Consider the following 19,771-nt stretch of genomic DNA (forward strand, 5'->3'; position numbering starts at 1 on the left):
GGGGTCTTGTCTAGATATTGGAGCTCAATTGGTTTCATGTTGAATTCACTGTCAAATGTCAATGCCTGCTTCAATTCTGAATAGAATCTTTGCCAATTGCCGATGTGAATGATGAAACTTGAAAAAATAGTTGTCCGTATGCCAATTGGGCGTGAGTTCCTGACGGCAGTGAAGTCTACCTTTGGCGCGTTGCAACTATTCTCTGGTTATATACGGTATTGCCATTTCAAAAATGATTATTACTGTTTCAGTCTATCTGCTGCCATTGATGCCGGAAAGTTGGACCGATTAAACCATTACATGGTCCATTGAACTAATATCTGCCAGTCTGTCTCAGAGATTGATAGCTGTAATCACCTCAGCGTAAAAAACAATACTTTGTCTGAAATGTATTTGCTAACGTCATTGCAACTGATTTACAATCCTTGATTGGAAGTGACGTAAGTTGATGGCATTAAAGTGATACTATGATGTGATTTACAACTTTGCGGAAATGCGTCCGTTTTTAATTGTTGATCACAAATGTAAAGCTAAAATTTTCCATTTTTGATTAGATTTATTATAAAATCGCTGAATGTAAACCACCGCAACCGCGAAAATGTTCATGTTGTAACGTCATCAACGAAAACGGCATCGAAGCGAGCCGTCCGGGCGGGATTAAACCATCAATTTCTAGAAAATGTGCATTTCGATTCGAAAATCTTACTGATTTATGAGAAAGTGACGTAGTCATTTGTCAAAAACAGCTAAAACATTATATGGTGAAATTTGACACGAGTTACCCTTCAGGCCAGGCCTTTCGATTGCACAGACTTCGTTAACACCCTCTATTTTTCATTTTGAATTTGGGCACACCTGTGTCCTTGAAAAATCCATTCATAGGTGAGTAAATCATAAAAGTATTTTTTAAAAATGATTCCATATGATTATGAAGCCAGATAGAATACTCTTACACTGTTATAGCCTCTAAACATGTGAAATCCTGTATTTCTTTCATTTTTAGCTCACCTCTTAGCAGAGGTGAGCTTATCCCATACCGTGGCGTCCGTCGTCGTCGTCGTCGTCGTCGTCGTCGTCGTCGTCGTCGTCGTCGTCGTCGTCGTCGTCGTCCGTCGTCGTCCGTCATCCGTTAGCAGGGCACGTTTCGTAACTGTTAGAGCTATTGAGTTGAAACTTGGTACACATGTACCCTTATGTAATGACACCTTGGAGACTAAGTTTCGGTCCGATTCGTTTCATGGTTTGGCCACCAGGGGGCCAAACGTTAAAAGTGAAAATATGCAATATCTCCCTTAATAGTTGTCGGGAAATTTTGAAAAAAATATGGTAGGTACTTCTAGCAAAGGTGCATCATATATCCTCCGGGTTTTTGATTTGACCTCCTTTTCAAGGTCACAGAGGTCAAATGGTGTAAATTGGCCGTTAGGATGTAACGATGGCACGTTTCTAAACTGCAATGACTATTGATACCAAATTTGGTACACATTTACCCCTTAGTCAGGTGATCTCAGGGACCGAAGTTTGGTCCAATATGATTCACCACTTGACCACCAGGGGGCAAAATCCAAAAACCTTAAAAATGCGATTATTCCTTAACTTCTTGCCCAATTGCCACCAATTTGATATCATGGGTACATCTAACCACCATACAGTATATGTCACACAGGTTTGTAATTTGACCTTCTTGTCAAGGTCACAGAGGTCAAATGGCGTAAATTCGCCGTCAGGCCGTAACTCTGGCACGTTTCTTAACAGCAATGACTATTGATCACAAATTAAGTACACATGTACCCCTTGGTCAGGTGATCTTAGGTACCGAAGTTTAGTGCAATCTGATTTGCCGTTTGGCCTCCAGGGAGGGGGCCAAATCCTAAATTCTTCAAAATGCCATTATTCCTAGCAATGACTTGCCCGATCGGCACCAATTTTATATCATAGGTACATCTAATTCTAACAACCATTCAATGTGTCACCCGGGTCTTCTTTGATTTGACCTACTTTTCAAGGTCACAGAGGTCGAATGTACTGTAAATTGGCCATTTTGGGGAAATTGTAATTGCTTGGACCTACATCAAACCTAACACTACATGACACAATACCATGCTCTTTATCCATCTTTCCTCCACATGAGGTGAGCACAATGGCCCTGGCCATTTCATTTCTCATTTTCACCTTAACTTGGGCATATTTTAAAAGTACTGTAATTTGGGCACACCCTTGAGGGTGTAGCCAGAGTGCAATTGAGAGGCCTGCCCTTAAACTATTAACCCATTTAACAGTTGAGTTCAATCTGCTGACCTTTTCTACCATGTGGTATGTGTTATCAATCGGCCACCCGGTCAGCTCCAGCTACACAGCACCTATATGATACACTGATTGAAAACTAATATTCATAGCAAGGGTGGGGACATAACTACAGACTGGAAGTCATAGCTTCTGGAAAATTCTTCCACTTGCCTTACGAAATCTCACAAGTTTTATTACTGGAGGCCAAAATGGCTCTAAATCAGAATAGCTCGGATTTTTTAATGTAACAATTGTTCTTTGAATATTGAAGATGAAGCTAACTGTTTTTGAGAAATGTCGAGCTTAAATGATGGTTTTTGCATCATATCTCTGTTCTCACTGTTAGTGCCAAACAGCTTTTCACAGTGGGCTACTCTGGGTGAGGGTGTTGCTTTGTTACCATGACACAGTGCACTTAGAAATAGAATGTCCCTGCACTAGGTAAATTGTCTCCATGTTCAAGTTTCTCACTTGGTGGGGTTATATATCCTGCCGATTCATCCAGAAATACATTCCTCGGTTCTCCAAATGTTCGAACCGGGGCCTTTTCGCATGGTACTTGGTAGCCAGCAGTGTTTAACCGCTAGGCTGGGCTCCTTATTGATACACCCTGAAGTTAGATATCAACTACTGCAGAGGTTGATATCATCCGACATCTCACTTAAACACTGGTATTTGCTGAAACCGCGAGGTAGCGCTCAAATGAGCTGATCAATCAGTGCGGGACACGGCGTCTCCAAAGAGGGACAGTAGTACCACTAGATCGAGAGGGTGGACGATAGTCATCAAAGGTCTGAAACCAGAAGTAAACTCACAACCTGTAACACGATAATTTTTCTGAGGAATAATTTATTCTGGTAATGGTTATTCTGCTCATCTACAAGTAAGGTAGAATGGGGTAATTGTAGCCCCGGTTTGATTGTAGCCCCTGCCTATGATATTGATCGATATCCCCATGCATAAAACCATGCAGGGGCTACCCCATTCTACACTACTTGAAAAAAATCTATAAAGTATATTTTGTTGAAGGACCCCTGGTATGCGTCTTCTAATGCTCTGCACATTCCACATCTGCAACCTCTTGTGTTGCCATCTATTAACATTGCTTTCAACTTCAAATTTCAACTCACTCTAGCAAGTCGTTTCTCAGCTAAAGGAAGTAACTTGCCAATAATCCACTATCTTCATTCACCAGATCGCCGCGTGATGTTGTTTGACGCGTTCGCCTATAGATGGCAATGCTAAAAGCTATGGTATGTCCTTCTGATGTCTACCATACTGGTTTTGGTTCACACATCCAAAAGACTAAATGAGAAAAAAATAGTTAAGTTTGGATGTCTTTAAAAGCCATGTAATAAACTCATGTGACTGGATGTAAAATGTGTAGTTCTTGTGTCCTGAGATCTTGCCTTGACAAACTGGTGCAGGAGCGGCGCGGCGCATTGCCTGACCTGACAATAGTCGGGTGGTCGTAAGTTCAGCCACGTGGTGATGACTCTTCATTTATTTGCGCCTTTGCCTTGATTTTGTTATTAAGTAATTGCTGAGTGGCGAGATTCGCTCAAACACTTCTTCAAATATCTATCTGATCTATTTGATCTATCTGGTCTGTCTGTGATGGTTCTTCTTCTATTGTTTCCACGGTTGGCGTTGCCTTGACCTTGACGGTGCGTAATTGCTCTTCGAAGAGATCAGAACAAGTCAGTGAGGTGCAGCTGATACCACTGTCCGAACTTGGACGTTCACGTAAATTGTTGCCAATCAATGCTGACTGTGGTAAAGGGTCCGAGTGAGAAGATTCACAGTTGAACTTCCTCGAAAATCTATTGGACGCTCCCTTCACACACTTTCTGTATGCTTTGCATGTGAAAAAGTAGACACCTGGCCTCAGGAATTGACTGCACAGCCCTAACCACATGAAACTGAAATCTAAACCTTTTGGTATTGTGCATTTGTAAACTTGTGGTAAAAATGCTGTGACAATTTGAAGTGTAAAAAATGGCAACCATGCTGCCAAAAAAACCGATAATGTTATGAAAGTTGTTTTAAAAGATTTATGAATAGGCCTGATGTTGAGAATGCTTGGTCTTCGATTTGGCTGTTGTTGGAGTTGTTGAGTTATGGTTGAAATATCCTGCACATGACGATTGGATAGTTTGTAAAGTTTAAAAGAGCTATACAAGATGAGTACTGCGCATGGTAAAATAAGCACAGAGAAGCCATAAAGAAGGCTTTGGATATTATATGCGTAGTCAAAATGGCTCACATATGTCTTAAGGTTGAAATGAAATCGTCCAAAACCACATAACGGTGCGATGAATGTGACAGTACTTATCGTCCAACAGAAAAAGTTCACTGAGATGCATCGTGCACTTGTCATCATGTTGTGGTAGCGGAATGGCCAAGTGATGCTGAGGTAACGATCCAAGCTCATCACAGACACTGAGATGAGAGACACTGCTAGGCAAACCTGCGTCAGGAAACCATAAATGTTTGTCGTCTGTTCATCCTGTGGTGATGATCCATAAATCGCGTGAGGGATACTCGAAACTAAAAGCGTGATGCCGAGACCTATGTCTGCTGCGGCAATGAAGGCCATGAAGCACCGTTGGTTCTGGTGCAGTCGCTTTGCTGTGATCAGCACTCCAATGTTGGCGATGTTGCTGATGATGATAAGTGACGTCACGGTCAAGGCAACCGCGGCATATGCTGTGTGATGATCGAGCGATGCCTCGTGTCGACATTCAGCATCGATTGTGTCGTTTCTTGGAGGAATTGTAATATTATCCATTGCGAATTCGTTGTCGGGAGTTTCCTGTTACCGAATGAGGCAGCTATTGGTCTCGCTGTGTCTTTGTCAATGCTTTTATCAAATGTGATAAAAGTGATTTTGTCTCAATCTCAGTTAAACTCCTTCATCAAATGAGATGAATCTGATTGCCTTGCCGTGTTTTCTTTCACAAGTTCTTGAAATGCATCGGATCTTTTGACATTGAGAGTTGTCTGTCATTGCATGAACCGTGATGGTAATGATAGATCGCGTGGTGGCTCTTCTCTTTTTATACGCTCCCTCATACGTGTTAATCATCCCTGCCTCTCCATTGGTCTAAGATGTATTTATACTTCAGTGCCTTGTTAAACACCCATGACTTTGATGCTGTGGACAGATGGCTTGCTTTTAAAGGCAGCTGAGTGTCCCATTCGGGGGGGGGGGGGGGTTCCAGAATGATTGTGAGTGTACTTGCAAACCACCTGTAAAGTTTAAAGTTTAGGGCCTGTATTAAAAGAAAGCGTGTGAAAGCTGACATGCATGCCTACACCTGTAGCAACCAAGTTAGAAAGCAACAACACCTGGCCATCTAACAGTCAGGTGCACTTCAAACGATAGACAGCCAGTGACTTCTCTAACAGCAAGTTCATGGGCAAAGGATGTCACAGAGGCACTCTTGTGAAAAGAAATATTTAAAAATATTGAAACTCCGGACTTCAGACTCTGAGGTCTAACTCTTACCCTTCCACCCGCAGACCATGATGGTAAATTCTCGAGAGAAGTTTTGCATGTGCTTTATATCTGTAGTAACATATTTTTAATAGTAGCTTTGTTCAATCACAACTAAGGCTTTATCGATTATTGGGGAAGAAGGTAAGGATTAAGTGTCTACGGTCTGAGTTCAAAACCGCCTGAAATAGTAGCCCAAAATTGCATTAGCTGAACCCGTACGGTGGCTCAAATATAACGAATCTAGGTTATAAAGGTACAGGAAAAAAGGTACGGAAATAAAGGTACAGGAAATAAAAGTACCGGAAATAAAGGTACCAGAAAAAAAGGTACCGGAAAAAAAGGTACACAAAATGGCATAAATAGGTAAATGAAATGGCCAGGGCCATTGTGCTCACCTCATGTGGAGGAAAGATGGATAAAGAGCATGGTATTGTGTCATGTAGTGTTAGGTTTGATGTAGGTCCAAGCAATTACAATTTCCCCAAAATGGCCAATTTACAGTACATTCGACCTCTGTCACCTTGAAAAGTAGGTCAGATCAAAGAAGACCCGGGTGACACATTGAATGGTTGTTAGAATTAGATGTACCTATGATATAAAATTGGTGCCAATCGGGCAAGTCATTACTAGGAATAGTGGCATTTTGAAGAATTTAGGATTTGGCCCCCTTCCTGGAGGCCAAACGGCAAATCAGATCGCACCAAACTTCGGTACTTGAGATCACCTGACCAAGGGGTACATGTGTACTTAATTTGTGATCAATAGTCATTGCAGTTAAGAAACGTACCATAGTTACGGCCTGACGGCGAATTTACGCCATTTGACCTCTGTGACCTTGACAAGAAGGTCAAATTAAAAACCTGTGTGACATATACTGTATGGTGGTTAGATGTACCCATGATATCAAATTGGTGGCAATCGGGCAAGAAGTTAAGGAATAATCACATTTTTAAGGTTTTTGGATTTTGCCCCCTGGTGGTCAAGTGGTGAATCATATTGGACCAAACTTCGGTCCCTGAGATCACCTGACTAAGGGGTAAATGTTTACCAAATTTGGTATCAATAGTCATTGCAGTTTAGAAACGTGCCATCGTTACATCCTAACGGCCAATTTACACCATTTGACCTCTGTGACCTTGAAAAGGAGGTCAAATCAAAAACCCGGAGGATATATGATGCACCTTTGCTAGAAGTACATACCATATTTTTTACAAAATTTCCCGACTACTATTAAGGGAGATATTGCATATTTTCACTTTTGACATTTGGCCCCCTGGTGGCCAAACCATGAATCAGACCGGACCAAAAGTTCGTCTCTAAGGTCCCATTATATAAGGGTACATGTGTACCAAGTTTCAACTCAACAGCTCTAACAGTTACGAAACGTGCCCTGCTAACGGACGACGGACGACGACGACGACGGACGCCACGGTATGGGATAAGCTCACCTCTCCTGAGAGGTGAGCTAAAAAGGTACATAATTTTTAAAAAATATCATTTGAATTCTTTTTCTTTCTATTCACAACTCTAACTTTATTTGTTGCGTAGGCATTGCATAGGCCTTAGAAATAGGTATATCAAATTACCAGTATACCGCTATGGTTTTCAATAGTGAAAACACGGCTATCAAGATCATGATGATTGTAAAGATTCTAGGACAATTCCCTCTGCAAAAGGGTTCACTGATAAATGCTAAATGATAAAGTAACAATGTGCCTGGCCAATTAAAACAGACAAATTCAAGATTCAGATTCAAGACCAAACACAAGCTATTTAGGGAAATTGGTGAAAATCTTAATGTGAAATGCCAGGTAGGATGCTAGGTGCCCCCCCCCCCCCTTCCCAAGATCCTGGATCCGCCCCTAATAAGAATACGACTCGATAATTTTAAAATTTAAAAGAACATGAATGTAGTTATTACCAAAAAAAACGTCTGTTGGGCAACTTCTTCCATGAATTTTCCTCAAATTCATTCCATTACAAAATTGTCCGCAATGTATTAAACTATTTTAAGGCACCACCTTGGTCACAGAAGAAGAAAAATGGGGAAGAAAAGATTAAGACATAGGCCGACTCTGAACCAGTTGAAGAGAATAATATTCTTTTAAAAAAGTGTGTACCTTTTTGGCTCACCGTAGGGAAGTCTATACAATACCGCAGTGTCCGTCGTCCGTCGTCGTCCGTCGTCGTCGTCGTCGTCGTCGTCGTCGTCGTCGTCCGTCGTATCCTAGTTCAAAAACAGTGGCACGTTTCTTAACCGCTAGGCCTATGAACTTAAAACTTTGTACACATGACCCCCTAGGTCAGATGACCCGTGACACTAAATTTCTCTCCGATCTGATTCTCTACTTGGCCACCAGGGGGCCAAATGTGGATATCTAAAAAGTGTGATATCTCGCTTATTAGTGACTTGTTTTCGATGAAACTTTTGTTGTAGGTACTCATAGCAAATATACATCTTATATCATACGGGTTTTTAATTTGACCTACTTTTCAAGGTCACAGAGGTCATATGGCGTAAATTGGCCGTTAGAGTGTAAACTATGGCACGTTTCTTAACCACTAAAGCTATGAACTTGAAACTTGGTACATATAACCCCCTATATCACATAGCCTCTGGTGCTGAATTTCAGTTTGATCTGATTCTCAACTTTGCCACCAGGGGGCCAAATGTGGATATCTAAAAAGTGTGATATCTCGCTTATAAGTGACTTGTTTTCGATAAAATTTTTATGGTAGGTACCCTTAGGAAGAATACATCACATATCTTACGGGTTTTCAATTTGACCTACTTTTCAAGGTCACAGAGGTCATATGGCGTAAATTGGCCGTTAGAGTGTAAACTATGGCACGTTTCTTAACCACTAAAGCTATGAACTTGAAACTTGGTACATATAACCCCCTATATCACATAGCCTCTGGTGCTGAATTTCAGTTTGATCTGATTCTCAACTTTGCCACCAGGGGGCCAAAAGTGGAAATCTAAAAAGTGTGATATCTCGCTTATAAGTGACTTGTTTTCGATAAAATTTTTATGGTAGGTACCCTTAGGAAGAATACATCACATATCTTACGGGTTTTCAATTTGACCTACTTTTCAAGGTCACAGAGGTCATATGGCGTAAATTGGCCGTTAGAGTGTAAACTATGGCACGTTTCTTAACCAGTAAAGCTATGAACTTGAAACTTGGTGCATATAACCCCCTACATCAGATAACCTCTGATGCCAAATTTTGGCTCGATCTGATTCTTTATTCGGCCACCAGGGGGCCATAATGGAAAAAGTAAGAAGTGCAATATCTTGCTTATTTTTAGTGATTCGTTTTCAATAACATTTTTATGGTAGGTTCTCCTAGCAAGGATACATCACATATCATATGAGTTTTTGATCTGACCTGCTTTTCAAGGTCACAGAGGTCAAATGGCGTAAATTTGTCGTTTGATTGTAACTATGGCACGTTTCTTAACCACTAAAGCTTTGAACTTGAAATTTGATACACATGACTCCCTACGTCATGTAGCCTCGGACACCGAATTTCGATCTGATCTGGTACTCAACTCGGCCACCAGGAGGCCAAAACTAAAATAGGTAAAAAGTGCAATATCTCGTTTATTATTGACTTGTTTTTGATGATATTCTTATGGTACTTACTCCAAGCAACGATACATCACATGTCATACCGACTTTGGTTTGACCTATATACTATACATGTACAATGTTTCTTAATCTGGATGAATTACAAAGCACCAAATATCTATACGGTGAGCACAATGGCCCCTGGCCGTTTCATTTACCTATTTATGCCATTTTGTGTACCTTTTTGGCTCACCGTAGGGGAGTCTATACAACACCGCAGTGTCCGTCGTCGTCCGTCGTCGTCGTCGTCGTCGTCGTCGTCCGTCGTATCCTAGTTCAAAAACAGTGGCACGTTTTTTAACCGCTAGCCCTATGAACTTAAAACTTTGTACACATGACCCCCTAGGTCAGATGACCCATGACACTAAATTTCTGTCCGATCTGATTCTCTACTTGGCCACCAGGGGGCCAAATGTGGATATCTAAAAAGTGTGATATCTCGCTTATTAGTGACTTGTTTTCGATAAAACTTTTGTGGTAGGTACTCATAGCAAGGATACATCATATATCTTACGGGTTTTTAATTTGATCTACTTTTCAAGGTCGCAGAGGTCAAATGGCGTGAATTGGCCGTTTGAGTGTAACTATGGCACGTTTCTCAACCACCAAAGCTATGAGCTTGAAACTTGGTACATATAACCCCCTATATCAGATAACCTCTGGTGCTGAATTTCAGCCTGATCTGATTCTTGACTTTGCCACCAGGGGGCCAAAACAGAAAAAGTAAGAAGTGCAATAGTTTGTTTATTAGCAAATTGTTTTTGATGAAATTTTTATGGCAGGGACCCCTAGCAAGGTTACCTCAGATGTTGCACGATTTTTCGGATTTGACCTACTTTTTAAGGTCGTAGAGGTCAAATGGCGTAAATTTGCCGTTTGAGTGTAACTATGGCACGTTTCTCAACCGCAACAGAAATGAACTTGAAACTTTGAACAAATGACCCCCTAGGTCAGTTGACCTTTTACACTGAATTTTGGTTCGGTCTGATTATTGACTTGGCCACCAGGGGGCCCAAACTCAAAACTCAAAAAGTGTGATTTCTCGCTTATTACTGATTTGTTTTTAGCTCAGCTGACAAAGTCAGCGGAGCTAGTCAAATAGCTATTCGATTGGTGTCCGTCCTTCCACCCATCCTGCCATCCTTCCATCCATCCATCCATCTGTAGGCAAAGTTGGGCATTTTGTAATCATACAACCGAGGCACTTCAAATCTAGTCTTGCTTATAAACACCGCAGAAAATGTTGCTTACGGAAAAAAATTTGGGCGATTCGACTCAAATTCAGCTCCCCAGGGGGCAAAATGCGTAAATGAAAAAACAATTTTTTGACGCTCTATTCCAGCAGATAAAAGCTCGAAATAAAGTTGAAAAGGTCTTCATGATACAGAAGTTTTGATATAAAATAGATTAGTGTGGATTTATATCACCAGTTGGCGGTAGTGAGCAAAACTGTTGTTTGACCCCGGATGACCCCGCTTTAAATTTCCCGCCGGTTACCTGGAGTACTATCATCAAGAAAATGGCGGTGACCTTTTTATTTCTACCGGAGCGATGATTTTGTAAGTGACAAATTTTCTTTTTTAAGCCTTTACGGAAACGTATTTTGGTACGAAACTTCACACGTTTATAGAAAAGATCAACGAGAATGTGTTCAAATGCCCTCATAACGATGAGTTCAACAGAATTTGGTCAAAACAACCTTCGAATGGAGTCAACTTTCTTTGCGAAATTGAAGCGACGACATCATTATTTATCGTAATTTATGCAGATCTGAGTCCAGCTGATGGGCGATGTTTTGATTTGTGTTCAAACTATTGGAAACTTCGGAAATTAGTTCTATTAGTTCTACTATTCCGTAGGAGTATATTATAGCCATTGATGTTGACAGCTAAAAGCACGAAAACTTTGTTCAGGTTTCTCGTCCAATCACGTGACCTCTCCAACACTCGATAATGCACTCTTTTCGTCCACGTTTTAGGCCAATCTTCGGCCTGAACATGAAATCTAATAAGCGCAGTACTTAAATCAGATATTTCTCTCGCCTTGAAAACATTCCTGGGTAAAATCCATTGAGATTAGCCGAGTTAATCCACTTTTTCCGTGCCTAAAATCTCTGCCGCTGAATTCTATAAATAGAAACTATTAACATCGCGGCAGTGTGGTTCCCATTGTGCGCCCTCCCACTTCACACCATGTCAGGAACTTTTACGGAGAGAGAGGGCGTGCGGTAAGAAGAATGGCCAAAATGACGTCACGTTTTCCTGGCAATGTCTCTTTAATTGCCAGACCAGTCAAGCATTGGGAAAGCATCTTTAATTCAGACAACGTTAGAACTCGAAAAACGAATATGTTAATTTGCAAAATTAAAAGCAGATTTCACCACTAACTAGCCAAATCGGAATACGACGGCACAAAATGTTCTCGCTTTCCTCCTGCTAAAAAACCTTGTTCCCGCACTCCTATTTTAATTTATCCCAAGGAATATGATATGATCTGTTTTCACTTTTTTGTAATTAAATGGTATTCATATAATGAGATCAATAGTAGTGTCCATGTCAGATCCCATCATGGAGGTATAAATAATTATTTATACCTCCATGATCCCATCGTTCAACTAGTCTTCTCTCCCCAGGTGCCTCACACGGACCTTCACGTACTCAAGACGAACTCTTACAATATCGCCCTCAAAACAACCCTGGAGTCATGAATTCACAGGTGCTCCTGTGAAATCTCAGTTCTAGTTTATTTATCAAACTTTATCGAGGGTTACCCGGTTATCGAATCGAATGGATGTGTCGATCGTCGGGGCGGATTGATATGTGGTTAGGTTGTGCGTCCAAGGCGATTACTAATAGGTCATTCAGTTAGTTTGAGAAAGATCATGATCATGAAGATGCGTGTTGTGTTATCATAACTGGAAAATAAGTTGAAGTTATTATTAGTACTACGATTCTTACATGAGTAAAAAGTAGACGTTTTAAGCAACACAATAATGTTACTCCCATTTTTTCTGTAAAGCTATACTGAACTAGGGATATCTTCCGTTGCCTCCTGTAATATTTACATACCATGGCTGATTAGTTCAATCATATTTCATCCAGCTGGCAGCTCTGCATTGGAAATGTTAGTGGTATAACGTGTTCTCTTGACCTTTAAACAGTAGTATAAAGCCGATATTTACTACTTTATACCCTCAGTCCTATGTTATTAGGTCATATCCAGCTGAGCGCCAGGCCCTTGGGCCTCTTGTTGATAAAAGTTTCATGGTAGGTGCTCCTAGCAAGGATACATCACATATCTTACGGGTTTTTGATTTGACCCACCTTTCAAGTTCACAGAGGTCAAAGTTGAAAACTTTACCGTTCTTGGTACGTTTTGTGGTTGTTCAATGTAGAGAGTTTTAATTTTGTGTAATGATGCATCTAAGAAGCCACTATTTGTATGCCAAGTTTCAGCCAGATCGGAATTCAAATATGGCCGAAATTGCATGTTTTGTGGGTTTTTCCTCGTATTGTGGCAATCCAAAGGTCGTGAGTTCAAACCCCGGTCAAGGACAGCCAAAAATATTTTTATTTTTCATCTTTTCCTTTTTTCTTTTCTGAGTTCTATCTTACATTTTCTTCATTTTTTGATTTATTTGGTGCCATAGATTTAATAAGGCGGCCATCTTGGAAATCGTTTTTTGCCGATTGCTGTAGTGTAACGAGTGATGAAATTGTTATGGTCAGGTGGATGTGTCTACATCACATATCACCCTGGTTTGTTATTTGACCTACCTTTCAGGGTCACTGAGGTCAAAGTTAAAAATATATTCACCATTGTCATACTGTAGCACTTTCTGTAACTGTCTACTAAAAATACTTACGGTGAGCACAATGGCCCCTGGCCATTTCATTTTCCGGTACCTTTTTTTCCGGTACCTTTTTTTCCGGTACCTTTTTTTCCGGTACCTTTATTTCCTGTACTTTTATTTCCTGTACTTTTATTTCCTGTACCTTTTATTTCAGTACCTTTTTTTCCTGTATCTTTTTTCCTGTGCCTTTTTTGAAACCTAGATGCTCTGAGGTGCAATTTCAGGCCTAATTCTGATGATATAAAACGACATTGCAGCGTTAGTATCGTAGGCAAAACATTTTGCTTCACGGCAATTTGCGGCGTCGCGTCGGTCGGCGGGAGGGACGCATGGCGGGGTATCCACGTAAATACTAGTATTCAAACCGTTACATGCGCAGGGCTGTTTACTTGTAAGTTTCAACCGTATTTTGTGCGTTTTCTGATGTTTGTGCACCGCTGTACGGTCGGGTACACTATATTATACGGAAAGATAAAGGGCCGAATTTACAAAGGGTGTTTAGCTTAAAACAGCGTTTAATGTCTGAATAGACAGAGTCAGGGCCTTGCAGGGTTTCTTCATGAAAACCGCATTAGGCCCTGAAACTGATTATGTAGAATTTACACGCGTCTAACTCTTAAACACCCTTCGTTAATTCGGCCCAAAAAGTTGTGTTTGTACGGGCACTCAACATAAAATAACCACCTGAATCAATCAATCAATCAATTAAAATATTTATATAGCGCCTGATTCGAGGAAACAATTTCCTCGACTCTCAGGCGCTGTTGAAAAAAGCATGCCTGTATAAGTGAGTTTTTAGAACGGCCTTGAAAGATACCACTGAATCCGCCTTGCGGATGGACGTAGGGAGTTGATTGAAGACAGTTTATACGATAAAAAAGTGAAGTTGTACGAATAAAAAATTTACTGGTTCGAAAAAAAGTTTTTGATCCCCCTTGGCCTTGCTCCCGGACCCCGACATCGTCAAAGCACATGGTATTTTGTAACCAGATAGCGGCGCCAAATGTAGATGCGCAGTAGCCACCGCGCATCCCGCAGCCCGCGGATGCGCAGTAACCAACTGCGCAAGCCATGTGCTTCTTCATGATGACATGATGATGATTGACGCTTCTATACATGTACAATGTTTACTTTATTAAAAATTTGTAGAGGCCTTCTTCTCGTTTGATCCCGTTGTACCCTGTATATCAATAAAAGAGACTGCTGATTTTACGCCGACAGCTATTATCATCCACCTGCGGCACACCTGCAAGCACTCTTTTGACATAATTAAAAACAATCGCCCCGCTCTGCCGCTAGCCGATCGTACAGGTGCGCTTTTGTCCACTCCCTTGACCTCGTTGCCAAGGCTACGGGTGATTGTTATTGGCCGACCGTCGTCTGCCGGAACACGTGGATAGTAATGGTAGTAGGTATGGGCGGTTATTACCGCAAATAAAGACAAACCAAAGCAAAGACACTTGTGTAGCATATCAAGGACGAGTAGATTGATACTCCTATGTGTGCCACATCAAAGACATCTGGACCATACACCACGTCAAAGATAACGATGCGAAGTCAACAGGCGGCGCCACCGTCTTGGGAAAAATAAAAACGATTTCGACATTTTTGTTGATATAGCGACTAGCGGGAAAATGCACGTGTTGTTATGTCACTATTGCATCTATTCGTAGTAGACTGTCGTATTTTGAGATCCCCTTTCTTTTCAACATCATCAATCATACTAGTATATCATAACCATGGATAGAGCTAAGTTAGAAAACTGTGTCAACCTCCTTCAACAAGTTGTTGGAATAATGGGGAGAGAGGTGGCGAATAACAACAATACAACGTCAACAGGCATACGGCCGCCAGCAATCTACAGTGGCGCCGCCTGTTGACTTCGCATCGTTATCTTTGACGTGGTGTATGGTCCAGATGTCTTTGATGTGGCACACACAGGAGTATCAATCTACGTGTCCTTGATATGCTACACAAGTGTCTTTGCTTTGGTTTGTCTTTATTTGCGGTAATAACCGCCCATAAGTAGGCCCTACTGCTGTACCGGGTAATTGAGATGGCTGGCAGTCGTTTTGCGGTGGGATAATGATCGTTGAGTGACGGCGGAATGTTTATATGCGATATTTACGGCTGTGTTTGTGTAACTATTGGCTTGGATTTAAGCATGGCGGAGGTGAATTTAAAGAGGGCGGCTGCAAATTTAACAGGGTGGGCTAATTTTAGACGGGGCGCATTTTCACTGCTCAAATTTAAATGGGGCGTTTAAATGGCCTGGCGAGAACACTGAAATATAACATGGACCAATTACATAAAGCTGGTCTCCTTTATAGTGAATTAAGCTGATAAACAAAAAGTGTGAAACAAAATGTTTTTTCATCTCGAAGTTTACAAAGTATCTTTTACACCCTGTTTTGTTGAGATCGTATCAAATTCTTGAAAAGAACTGTGAAAGATTTGGTATTACAGAGTTTGATCCAAGTTAGTGTCTGATGTCATCTCGTGGGTCTTCGTGACACTGGATGGTCTGGAACCGTGGACACATGGCTATTGGAATGTGGGTCACCTTCAGTCTCTGGTTTTATCCTGAATAGTTTTAAAAGTAATTGTTTCATACCCAATCTATACTCACGATACGTCACACAATAGATTATAGCGTTCATGAAACTATTACTGATAGCCAACCACGTTAGCGTAAAATCTAAAGCATGAGGAGTTGATTTCTTTTTTGTGTCCGGGAGTAGAGCTAAGATGACTTGTTGAGTGCAGTAGGGTACCCAGCAAATGAAAAACATCAGCACAGTCACTGCCATTGTCTTGATTGCTTTGCTCGCTTTCGGCTGATGTGCGGATTGGTTCATTTGCTTTGACATGTTATTGATGGCGGCGATATGGCGCTTGGTGATTCTGTAGATCTGCCCATAGCAGAAACAAATGACCAGCATCCCTGGGACAACTTGCAGAGTGTAGGAGTAGATGACAATGTAGAGATTGTTGGGGAAGTTCAAATGACTGACGTAGGTCTGCGGGTTGAACATAAACTCACCAAAACCAAGGAACGGTGCAAGTAATGTCACGATATTCAATGCCCAACAGAATGCGTTGATAAGTATGCAACGTTTGGTTGTCATTACTGATGGGTAGTGTAGCGGTTTTGAAATCGACAGGTAGCGATCAAAGCTAACTGCCGATAATGTCGCGATTGATACGGCCACGAATAACTGTGCGAAGAAACCGTGCACGTCACGTGACAATTGAGAAACTGGCCACATTCCTTGGATGGACAATGGTATACTTCTCACCAGCAAAACCAAACCCGCGCCCAGGTCTGTGAGTGCTAAATTCATCATGAAGTAGCCCGGGTTGTTGTGTAATCGTTTGGTCATGATCAGCACGCACAGGTTGAGAATGTTTCCGGCGATGATCATGGCCGTGATGAGGAAGATGAGGACGGCGTATACGACCGGGTTGCTACATATCGGTAATCCTATGTCTCCACACGCCGCACTTTCATTTGTGTCATTCATGGTATTAGAGTAATCAAAAGCATCTGATTTTTAAAGTTGCAAATGCAGTAGCAGTCTTGGCCTATAGTGCAGGCAGAGATATTCTTGTGCTGTCCCTGTCGTTCAGCTAATCAATTTGAGTCGAATGTGAATAGTTCAATTGAAAACTTGGGTCAGCACTGATTAATTCACCAGTACAACCTGTGGGATATTTTTCCTTCTAATATGTCAACAGTTACCGTTATGGAAAAGCCATGTTTCAAAATAATTCCTATTCTAATTTATTCCAGCTTTTACTATTGATCTTGGAGTACACTGTATTAGGTTCCCAGCTGAAAACTCAACTGTCAACATCCTTTTTGATTTTTCTACCTTGATGTCTAAAATATACCACAGGAAATCTGTCGTCCCATTGTCTAGACACAGACAATTATCACTATTTCCACAGTATTTCAGTGAATATTTGTCTGTTTCTCCACATCACTTCACTGTAAAGAGCCGGCTGTTAAAATTGTCTCTGATGCCTGTGATGTCCTCAGAACTTAAGATCACAGGACGTCAGATGATGCTGTCTTGTAGACTCAACTGAAAGGAGTTATTTGTTTTGCTAATATTGTGGTTTATGGATGTTTGTGACATCTGTCTGTCTTTTCCACCACAACAGGAAGCCATGCTCTGTGGTCTTTTCCGTTTGTTTGCTCTGGGATAGGATATTCTTCATGCCCTGAACCCTGAAACGAAACAGTTGTATGAATTTCACGTTATGTTGCTGGAAGAGTAAGAAGGATGTTAGGTGGGGGCAAAGTCATCATGGTTTTGTATGATTCATATCAGGTTGCTGAGTCAGCTCTGTTCCAACGAGCACGGATCCATGGAAGAGGGTGGGCATCTGGTGCTCCATTTAAATAACCCCTCTTGAAGCGTTTTTTTTGCAACTGAAAATGCTTAAATCTGCTTCCTAGTATCTGAAAATGCCACTTTAGGCTTTAAAACATAAGTTTCGAAAACTTAATTAATCAGAAAGTTTCAAAAACTTTATTAGGATAATGGGGGGACATACCCCCATGCCCAAATAATGGGGAATATGTCCCCCCCCCTCCTGTCTGTATGAAACCCTGTTAGGGCTGCAAATTGATATCTGAAATCTTGGACAGTCAAAGACCCCACGTTTCACAGATCTGATCTTTTTGGTGGTGTTGGGACTTTGTGGGGAGGGAGGGGAGAATATTCTAGAATTAAAAAGTTTTCACACAAACATACTATTAAATAGCACCAACAGTGTTGTTGCAAGTGTTGGGAAATATGGTCACTGCGGGGGGGATTAAGAGGGTCGGTCATGGACCTAGGGAAGGAATGTTGTGTTCGTACATCACCAATACTTCATGGAGCTGTCACAGAATTGTCATCTTGGCACGCTTCATTCCCATTTCACCTACACCCATTTCGCCTACTCACCATTTCGCCTACTCACCATTTCGCCTATTCACCATTTCGCCTATTACCCATTTCGCCTATTACCCATTTTGCCTACATCATTTCAAATGTTTCATGATAGTGACTTCAAATTCAAAAGATGTTTCAGCCTTCTGGTCTAATTTGAAATGTCTATTGGTGCCAGAATTTTGTAACGCTTTTAGAAATATACAGTTTATCCAACTAAATACCATCTAAATACTATCAGACGAACTGAGTAGGGTCATGAGTAGGGTCATGATTTGGCTGAAAACAGTGGAAATAGCATGGTTTCTCAAATTTGTCCAATTTGAAGAAAAAAAATTCATGGACAACCACCAGTTTTAATAAAATTTCACCATTTACTCGCCTGACTGTCTGGAATGTCATATCCAAATTTCAGATTCACAACCCGAAGCATTATTTGATGCAAGGCGGTCAAACTGTGACAATTTAACTGCAAAAAGGCTTTAAAAATCAATGGTGGTCTTGGTCTCAAGAGGCCGGGTTGGAATGATAAAGTATGGTAAAGTTTAACTGGGAAATATGCTATAATATGAAGGAAAAAAACCAAGCTCAACAATTCGTAAAATTGTTCAAATGTCCAGCGCACACCACTCTTTTCCTTTTTAGTAGGCGAAATGGTGAGTAGGCGTAATGGTGAATAGGCGAAGTGGGTGTAGGCAAAATGGTGAATAGGCAAAATGGGTGTAGGCAAAATGGGTGTAGGCAAAATGGGGGTAGGCGAAATTGGTTATAGGCGAAATGGGTGTAGACGAAATGGGTGTAGGCGAAATGGGGGTACACCCTTGGCACCCAAGATCTTGCACCTCTACTCTAAATGATAAAATTATGTGATGGAAATCCCACCAGATGTTCGAAAATATTCAAAATTCTCTGTAACCGTAACGGTTACCATATACCTGTCATTGATATCAGGTGAGCACATTGCCCCTGGCCATTTCATTTCAAACAATCATGAAAGAAAATAAGAGAGAGCAGAATTTTAATGGTGTTTTGATCACGCAGGATATTCAAGTCATAATGTGCTCATTAATCACACTCTGATGACTTGGCTGAATAAATATTTCTGAAGTGTGTGTTTGGAATCTTTCGTCTCGTTTTGCAAGTTTTATATCGATGGATGAAAACAGGTTGTTGGTGTGTACAGTACACCTCAGCGTATAACAGTGAGGTAATCTCTCTGCTCCTTTACCTGCAGCCCATGATGGCCTGTGGTAGGTCGCTTCTTTCCTGATCAGTGTTTGTAGTGGTGGAGCTCTGTTGCGGGGCAACAAAAAGCCGATGTGTAGGGTCAGCCTTTGATGTTTGCGACATCACGTTGGTTGTGACTTTGAAGTCAACAGAGCCAACCCTAAAGTCAGGTGATCTCATGGACCGATCTGATTCATAGCTTTGCCACCAGGGGGCCAAATCTGAAAACCTTAAAAATGCGATTATTGCTTAACTACTTGCCCAAAATTACCACCATCTGATATGATGGGTACATCTAACCACCATGCAGTATTATTTCTCAT

General features: G+C 41.2%; 2 protein-coding genes across 2 annotated transcripts in view; one reads left to right on the forward strand and one right to left on the reverse strand.

Moving 5' to 3' along the window:
- LOC135484071 (splicing factor 3B subunit 2-like) overlaps positions 1-19,771 on the forward strand; it is a 53,933-nt gene that overhangs the window by 19,884 nt on the left and 14,278 nt on the right. The window lies entirely within an intron of this gene.
- On the reverse strand, positions 15,693-17,074 carry LOC135484070 (G-protein coupled receptor 52-like). The gene has a single exon (XM_064765165.1). The coding sequence runs from the start codon at positions 16,800-16,802 to the stop codon at positions 15,771-15,773; it is 1,032 nt and encodes a 343-aa protein (XP_064621235.1). The 5' UTR covers positions 16,803-17,074; the 3' UTR covers positions 15,693-15,770.

This window comes from Lineus longissimus, chromosome 3, assembly GCF_910592395.1.
Source record: "Lineus longissimus chromosome 3, tnLinLong1.2, whole genome shotgun sequence".
Taxonomy (NCBI): Eukaryota; Metazoa; Nemertea; class Pilidiophora; order Heteronemertea; family Lineidae; genus Lineus; species Lineus longissimus.